At 64.5% G+C, this 8,728-nt stretch overlaps 1 protein-coding gene and 1 pseudogene across 1 annotated transcript in view; both read right to left on the bottom strand.

The window, feature by feature from the left end:
- Nucleotides 1–2,407: 2,407 nt before the first annotated feature.
- LOC113484922 lies at nt 2,408–3,298 on the bottom strand (annotated as a pseudogene).
- Nucleotides 3,299–7,309: 4,011 nt separating this feature from the next.
- Nucleotides 7,310–8,728, bottom strand: part of MST1R (macrophage stimulating 1 receptor) — a 7,634-nt gene continuing 6,215 nt past the window's right edge. Inside the window, exons 12-15 of the mRNA XM_026857607.1 lie at nt 8,586–8,695; nt 8,309–8,474; nt 8,099–8,235; nt 7,310–8,027 (exon numbers count right to left, since the gene is read on the bottom strand). Coding sequence (XP_026713408.1) covers nt 7,754–8,027; nt 8,099–8,235; nt 8,309–8,474; nt 8,586–8,695 — 687 coding nt within the window. The 3' untranslated portion in view covers nt 7,310–7,753. The remainder of the gene's footprint in view (nt 8,028–8,098; nt 8,236–8,308; nt 8,475–8,585; nt 8,696–8,728) is intronic.

Below are 8,728 nucleotides of genomic sequence, written 5' to 3'. Positions count from 1 at the left end.
GAACGGGGCTGGGACGTTGCCACGCCTCGGGGACCCCACGGGACTCCCAGGGACCCCACGCCATCACCCACGTGGCAGCAGCTCGAGGGGCAGATAAACACTCATGGTCCCCGCGGCCTGCTCCAGTCCGTCTGGGCCGGGCCGGGTGAGGTGGAGCTGCTCAGCCCACGTCCCCCAAGGCCACCCCCACTGTCCTTGTAGGAGCTCCTCACCCCAGGAGGTGGCCTGGCCGCCTGGGGGGGGGCTGTGCCTCACTGGCCCTGTCCTGCCCAGCCTCGAGAGCCGGGGCAGCCCGGGTGTCCCAGCACGCCTTACTGGGGGGTGAGGACCAAAAGCACTGGGGTGAGCTGGGCCATGGCCACCAGCCCTGGACGGACCGAGATGGGCCGGGATGGGGCGGAATGGGGTGGAACGGGAACAGGTTATTAGCAGTGCTGAGTGTGGGCTCAGTGTCACGAGCGTCTGTCCCCTGAGAGCACCAAGAGGCGCCATGAAGACAAAGGTGGACACACGGTCCTGCCTCCACGTCGTGATCCTGAGGGAACCAGGTGACTTCCCTCATCCTCCTTCCCCAGCCGTGGGGCCAAAGGCCTTGCTCACTCCCCCTCATGCAGGGATTGTCTGTGCCCCACGCCCCGGGCCAAGGGGCAAGAAAGGGGCAACAAATTGGCCACCCTGATACCCTTAACTTTGCTCACAGTCCAGGGATGGTGCCCAGCCTGGGGTGGGCAACATGGCCCCAAGGCCCAGCAGGACCCCAGCCCCTTCCTCCAGGCTACAGAGCCCCTCACTCCTCACGCAGCGCAGTCGCGTGTGCCGAGCCTCCCGCACGGCTGCGTGCTGCGTGCTGGCATTTGCGGCCCATATGGTGCCGCTTCCGAGCTGCACCCCCTCCCCTTCCCTCTTCTCCCCTCCCCTCGTCTCTCCTCCCCTCTCCTCTCCTCCCCTCCCCCCTGCCCTGCACCTGACAAACCTCAGCTCCCCAAAACCCCCCGGCCCACGCTGTCCTGAGCTGCCGCGGGCATGTGGCCATCCTCTCCCATGGCCCACAGCCCCCCGAGCCCAGGTCAGGCAGGCCCATCGACAGGGGACACCAGGCTCCTGTCCCCAAAGCCAGCGTTCCCGCTCTGCACACAGGGAGACCAGCCAGCATGCAGAGGCAGCCCGGGGCACCCTCTGCAGCCATCGCCTGCACGGCACCGAGCCACACAAGCCCCGGGCCCACCGCCACCTGCGCCGGGTAATTAACGGTGCGTGAGAGCAGGGAATTAGCAGGGCACTGTAGTTTGAGCTTCTAATCAAGAGTTTAATCATACTGTCTGGCAGCAGCGTGGCACAGTTATTAATCTTTGCACCTCGTGGGAACCTGGACCGTAACTCACAATTATCCGGCCAGTGCTTGGCGTGGCTCGGGACTGCCCAGTGGTGGCTTGCAGAGCAAGGGACAGGCCGGTGGTCCTCCAGCGCCCCTCGGCCTGACTCGCACCCATTGCCTCCTGGCACCAGCCTCCTACCCACGGCAGAACTGCCCAGGGGTCCTGTCACTGCCCCCTGGTCCCCTCCTGGCCCCATCTCTCGTTCAGATCTTGCTTCATTTGGGGGTGATCGGCTCTGCTGAGCCCAGTGGCATTTGTCCCTGATGTGCCCTGTCCCACCTCCCTGTGCACCCCCCACACTGTGCATCCACTGCCCTGTGCACTCACTACCCTGTATACCCACTGCCTCCGGTACCCACCACCCCATGCACCCAGTGCGCCGTGCACACACCACCCTTCCCACTGCCCCACGGTGACACTTCCCGCAGGAACCCTGGAGTGAGTGAGCCCAGGTTGCCTGGGGTTGGACTGCCGGGGCTGGGGGCATCCAGACTTCCCCCTCCGCCTCTGGTGGGGGGACATGGGGTGGGGGACAGCCGGCTGTACCCCTCTGCCCCAGGTGGGGAGGAGGGGGAGCAGGGCCTGGCAGCTTGGTGCCAGAGGGTGCACAGTGGGGTGCAGTGGGGTGCAGCGGGGGGGGCGCAGCGTGTCCGTGACTCAAGCGCCACGCGGCACAGCATCCCTGCGTGCTCACCATTGCCATGGCAACCGCCAGGCAATCAGCGATAATTGCGCGCGTCGGCCCGGCAACGGGGCCAAATAAACCCCATCCCTCCTTTTGGGGGGCTGGGTAGAGGGGGGGGGGAGAAAAAACGGGACACAGCCACCGATTGCCACTCCTAGCCCTTTATTGGGGTCAGCAGCAGCAGCCGTGCATGGCGGCAGGGCCACACTCACTCCCTGTAGGTGTCCCATGGCACCCATGTGCCCTGGAAGGTGTCAAGGGAGGCAGCCAGTGAGCCACCCAGCCGGGTGGCCAGGCAGTGGTGGGGGGCAGCCTCACTGGGGATTCCCAGCTCGGTGGCCAGGCACTAAAGGAACCTGTGCAGCAGCATGGTGCTCCCCAGCAGCAGCAGGCGAGGCAGGGGGGTAGCTGGAGGGGCCCCTGCAGTGGCACAGGCTGCACGCCGCCTGCTCCAGCAGTCCCAGCCCCAGCAGCCCCAGGGTGGTGGTGGGCAGCGGAACTGCCCATTCCCCAGGAGCAGCCCCGAGGCGATGGGCAGGGTGAGGGTCAGGCGCCCCCCAGCAGGATGCATCAGCGTCTCCTTCAAGCCGCGTAGGGGCACAGTGCCCAGGTGGACCCCACAGGACCCCAGCAGCCAGCCCAGGTAGAGGGTGAGGGTGTCCCTGACCATGTCCAGGAGGAAGGTGGCATGGGGGCAGTGCGTAGCCCTCCCGCACCCCTGCCATGTAGGAGGAGCCAGCACCGGAGCCCCCCAGCACGCCAGCAGTACGGCTGCAGGAGTAGGGAGCGAGCAGGGAGTGGTGCAGCACCAGCACAGCCAGCACCCCGAAGCCCTCATAGAGCAGCTCGGGGACCTTCTCCCCCCAGTTGGCAATGGGGGGAGTGGGTTGTCTGTGGCCAGCACCGCCACCTCCTTGGGGCAGGTGCCCAGCTCCTGCTAGAGGACATGGTACCACAGCTCCTCCAGCCTGTCCCAGTTGGTGACCACGTCGTGGGTGAGGACAGGGCCGCTCCCCACCTATCTGGGCACCACCGACTGCGGCTGCTCATCCCTGGCCAGCCCGCTCCTGGTGTGGCCTGTCCCTGTGTCAGTAATGACAGTGCACAAAGCCTTGTACCTCTCCACTGACTTGGTCCCCATCGCATCTAGGGCTGGCTCTGGACCCCAGAGCCTGCCTATGGGATGGGGCTCGACCACCATAGCAACTGCCTGCATCAAGGTGGTGACATCACCCATGACATCAAGATTTGGTTCCCCTTCCCACTGAAGACCATTGGGAGTGCTCCAAGTCTCCCTGGGGCAGTATCAGCAGCTGTAGGGACTAGGGCGTGGGGAGACTCCTGAGGGCAAGGAGTTTCATGTGCAAATCGAGGGGGGCTCCTTGCTGGGAGAGTGTGGTCCCCAGGGAGAGGACTGGGACCAGGCATGGGACTGGAACCAGGACATGGCTGGCACAGGTCCTGATGGGGTGCTGAGATGGGGTGAGCCTCCCTGGCTGAGGTGGGTGCTGTCTCAGGGGCAGAAAAAGAATAAGAAAATGTGCCTTACAGGCTGGAAGTCTTCAGGGTAAAGAAAAGCTCCCAGGGGACCAGCAGAGCTCCCCCGGGGCTACCAAAGCTCCCCAGAGGCCAACAAAGTTCCACAAGTTCTACCAAAGCTCCCCAAGAACTGCTGAAACTTCTGAGAGAGCAGCAGAGATCCCCAGGGTCCACCAAAACTTCCCAAGAGTTACCAAAGCTCCCTGGGGGCCAGCAGAGCCCCAGATGGGTGCAAGGGTACCCCCAGGTGCGGGTGCCAGAACCAGGTGGGGAGGACAGGGGGACAGGGCTGGCTGCCGGGGCTGGGCATGCAGCCTGTTCAGGGTACGGACAGCGGGGGCCGGGGGGGGCCGGGGTGCGGGCAGCCCTCCCCCCCACTCACAAGCATCATTAGCAAAACTTGCCAGTTTCTAAAAATGGCGCCGCGGCAGCCGCTCTTCACGCCCGCTCCCCAGCGCGCCGGCAGCCGCTAAAAACAGCTCGGTGCTGCCTGCTGCCTCCTGCCACCTCGCCCGGCCGGCTGACGCCAGAGACCACCGCGCTGCTCAAACACTGATTTGCCACAATTTTGCCCATTTCCAATCCAGCCCCCAGCCTTGGCTGCCCGGTGGGCTGTGGCGGAGGTAAAAGCGGGGCAGATTGCCCACCCGGGGGGCACCCGTCGCCCGCACCCGGCCTTCGTACCCGCTGTGCCACGAGAAGCCCAAACCCGCCGCGGGCGCAAGGAGCCGTTGCGGTGGCACCGTCAGTCGCCGTCGCAGTATGTCCCCAGCTCTGCCTGTGCTCCCGCAGCCCCGCACACGGCCACTCATGTTTTATAGATGGCTCTGATTTTAATAATTAATCCCTGCTAACGACAGCACTTTCCCCAAATAAAACATTTAAAGTGCTGTGTGTGCAAGGCGCGCTGCCGGGGCGGGACGCCGGATGCTCTGCCGCAGCCGGTGGGCACAGCACAGCACGGCACGGCACGGCATGGCACGGCATGGCATGGCTTGGCACAGCACAGCACGGCCGCACAAGCCTGCAGCTCAACCAGGTGCTCCACCAACCGTGCTCAGCACCTCAGGGTGCCACTTACCCAGCACCCATCCTTGGGTGCCCACCCGTGTCCTGGCAGCACCTCTAAGACCCCCCCAGCTGGGGCAGGGGTGCTGGTGCCGTGCGAGATGCCACCCTGCAAGGTCCCCCTGCCCGTCCCCTGTGCCGTGGCACTGTGTGTGGCACCAACGCCGATCCTGGCTGGCAGCAGCAGGCAGGGGCAGGCAGGGGCATGCATTGAAGGCCGGGCACTCACTCCTCACCTCCTGCAGCATAATTAGGGCAGGATAAATGTGTATTAGCATGAAATCTGTCATCTCCGCAAATGCATTTGCGGGGAGGGGGGGACAGCCTAAGGCAGGGGCCCTCCTCACCCACGTCATCATAGCCATGCAAACCTCATTAGCTAACAAGCAGTTCTCTGTGCCGCCCCACCGTGGGGCACTAACAGTCCTGCTCACGTGGGGTGTCCCCAGGGCTGCCCCCCGTGCTGCAGGACAGTGAGCCTGGCACCCATCTGTCACCCAGACACAGCCCTGGGCACCCACCCTGCCCTGTGCTGAGGAGGGCAACACCCAGGGTGCCTATCCATCCTTCCATCCATCCATCCATCCATTCATCCATCCCTGCGTCCTGGCTGCTGGCGGTGTCCCAGTCACCCCAGCTGCACCCCCAGCACCCAGCATCCCCCAGCACCTCACATTTCTGATCCAGCCCTAATAATCATGCGGTGCTGAGCCCTTCCTGTTGCCACAGCAACACGGCAGCGTAGCCGAAAAGGCGCTGCTTGGCCTCCCGCAGGCAGGGCTGGCACCCGCACAGGGGGGCACGGCCACCCCAAAACCTGGGCCAGGAGAGCAGCGTGGCCCCACCGTGGGGAAACTGAGGCACTGTCCCAGCAGATCCCCTGACTGCGGGGTGCCAGGACCGAGCTGCACTAAAAATATCCTCCCGCAAGCGGCGGCAGAGCCGTGCAGGTGCGAGGTGCTGGTGGAGATGGACAGCTTGGCTGATGGGACCTGACGCGGCCCCGGGCTCCGGCGCTGCTTAATGAGCAGCCAAGGAGGTTTTATTTAAAGCTGGCGCTGGCTGCAGGACCCTCGTGTCCAGCCACGGACCAGGGAGCAGAGCTGCCTGTGGCCACAGGGCCAGGACATGTTTCAGCATCCCCTGCTGGACTCACTCTGAGCATCCGCTGACCACCGACCCATCCCCAAACCCTGCCTTCACCCCACCACAAATTCTGGACATGCACTCAGGGGTGACATCCATTACCGGCCTCCTCCTCTTTTCCAGTGCCTTGTTCCAGGGGATTTTTGCCTTAAAATTGGGGCAGAGGGGACCTCCTCATCAGTATGAGCTCCTTGCAGATGTGACATTTGCCACCACTGCCAGCAAAAGGAGTGGTGAAAGCTGGTGCAACCTGCAGTGAGCATCAGCGGGGGGCTCAGCTGCTCTGCCCCGCTCCTGGGCAGCCCCAGTGCCAGCCTCAGGCACGAGCTGCACTGTGTCCCCTGCACAGGCAGTGGCTGAAGCAATTAGGGTGTAATTAAGTGAGGCTGGTAACAATGCTTGGTCACCACGCAGCAGCCCCAAGCCCCGTCCAGCATGTCCCACACCAGGACCCTGTGCTGTCAGGCAGGGTGGGCAGCAGTGCTCAAAACCAGGTGCTGGCGGGTACTGTGGGCTGGGTGCCACTGTGTCTGCCACTGTCATTGCATGTCCTGGGCCCCGTGGTCTCACGGGCACCTCAGTGCCAGGGACACTGTAATCCCATGCCCTGGGCTCCGTGACACCAGCAGCACTGTGATCCCACCACCAGGCACCCGTGATCCCACCAGCACCCTGATCCCATGCCCAGGCACCCATCATCCCAGGACCACCGTTATCCCAGGGGGCACTGTGATCCCAGACCCTGGGCACCATCATCCCGTGACCCACACCCCCAGCAGCAGGATCCCAGGGGCACCATCACCCCCTGCCCAAGAGCATGGCACCCCCCACACCATCTCACGCCCCACGGCCCACCCTAGCCATGCAGCCAGGTGGGTGCCTCGAGCCCACTCAGCTGGCAGAGCCCACCCTGACTGGCAGAGCTGCCGGCAGAGCTGCTGGGGCTATATTTAGCCACAGCTGAAGAGGGTGGAAAGGGCTGTAACCAGCGAGATATCACCTCCCTGCCATGGCCCCCAACTGCCCAGGTAAGGGGGCAGAGGCAGGGGGCACAGCTTGGCACCCGCTGCTGTTTGGGATCACTGGTGAGCAGGGCTGTGGGCTCTGGCTGGAGGCAGCCAGGAGGGGGATTTTTAGAAAACTCCTTTTGCCTGGTGCTGACATCACCTCCTAGATGCCTGTGTCCCCCCCCCCAAGCACAGGGGTGGGACCCAGGGCGCGTAGGTTGGCCCGGTGTGGTGGGCACTGGGAGATGGTGCTCGAGGTGGCCACGCCAGCACCGGTGTGCAGGTGCCCTCCCGTGGCTGGCACGGGAACGGTGGGTGCACCCTCACCCGCGCCCCCCACGAGGTGGGTGCCCCCGGAGGGCGTGGGGAACCGGAACAGGGAGCTCCCCCCACGCAGGGGGACAGGGGTGCTGCCAACCCACGGCATGGCCCCCCTTGAAGACCCAGCCTCAGCCTGGGAAAAAATATAATTAGGTTTTAATAAGCGATTTGAGCAGTCGAGGGATTGGAAACCCCATGGGACCCGTGGGTGGGTCAGGCCACCCCATGGCACTCACTGGGGCTGAACTGGGGCCCCACAGCACAGCCTCAGGGCCAGGGGGCTGAGCTTGGGGCCCCTGGTACCCTGCTGCTGTGGGCTGAGCCCCAGACCCCACAGCACAGCCTCACCACTGTGGGGCGGAGCCTCCCAGCACCCAGCCAGTGCAGGACTGAGCCCCATGGCACCCCGTGGTGTGGGACCAAGCCTGGGGAGCACCCAGCAGAGTCTGGGTGTGTGCTGTGGGAGAGCACCCACAGCACCCAGCTGCCTCCCAGCACCCATCCCATAGGGAGGGTGCCCCATAGCACCTGCTGCACGCTGCATCCCTCCTAGGGCGAGTGTCCCCACAGTGTATGGGGGTCCAGGAGCCCCCACAGTGCAGGGCACCCCATCAACACACGGCTGCATCCTTCTCCTCTTCTTCCTTTTCCTCCTCTTCCTCCTCGTGGTCATTATCCTCATCCTCATCCTCACCACTGGGCAGCTGCCCCAGGGGCGCAGGAGGGAAGGGGGGGCCACGCTCCAGGTTGACATAGGTGACAGCCAGATTGACGTAGTGCTCACCCTCCAGCGTGGCCAGGACATGCTCCAGCTCGCCCACCAGCTCCGTGAAGGATGGCCTCTCCTCAGGTGCTGGCGCCCAGCAATTCAGCATCACCCCGTATCTGCCCGGACACCCCCGTCAGTGCCGGTAGCCCCCCGGGACCCATCCTGCCCACCCCCCAGCGCCACTCACAGGGTGTCAGGGCAGTGGCAGGGCTGTGGCAGGCGTCTCCCCCGCAGCAGGTAGCGCGCCATGTCGTAGGGGTCCACTCCAGGGTACGGCGATGCCCCCCGCGTCAGCAGCTCCCACATGAGCACACCAAAGGACCACTGTGGAGCAGAAAGTCACGGCGGGGCAGGATGGAGATGGGGGTCAGGGGGTGGGGATGGTGGTTGTGCTTACCACATCTGACTTGGTGGTGAATTTTTGGGTCTGGAGGCTCTCCAGTGCCATCCACTTGACGGGCAGCTTGGCGTGGCGGTGCTGCCGGACACTGTAGTACTCCTTGCCAAACACGTCCCGTGCCAGCCCGAAGTCAGCCACCTTCACCGTCAGTGTCTCGTCCAGCCTGTGGGATACATTTTGGGGAGGGAGGCCACCAGGCAGCAGCCCCCATGCCCAGCCCTGGGCCCATGGGGTGACCCCATGGCGGGGCTCCAGTGGGCATGGCCACACTCACATGCAGTTCCTGGCTGCCAGGTCCCGATGCACAAACTTCTTCTGGGCCAGGTACTCCATGCCCAGGGCCACCTGCAGCCCGAATCCAATGAGGTCCTTCACCGTGGGGCTCTGCAGGGTGGGAGCAGTGAGCAGGGTGACCTT

Source organism: Athene cunicularia (genome assembly GCF_003259725.1).
Source record: "Athene cunicularia isolate RWA chromosome 12 unlocalized genomic scaffold, athCun1 chr12_part1, whole genome shotgun sequence".
Taxonomy (NCBI): Eukaryota; Metazoa; Chordata; class Aves; order Strigiformes; family Strigidae; genus Athene; species Athene cunicularia.
Note: the sequence above shows the minus strand (reverse complement) of the source record. Positions and strands in the feature narration are given on the sequence as shown.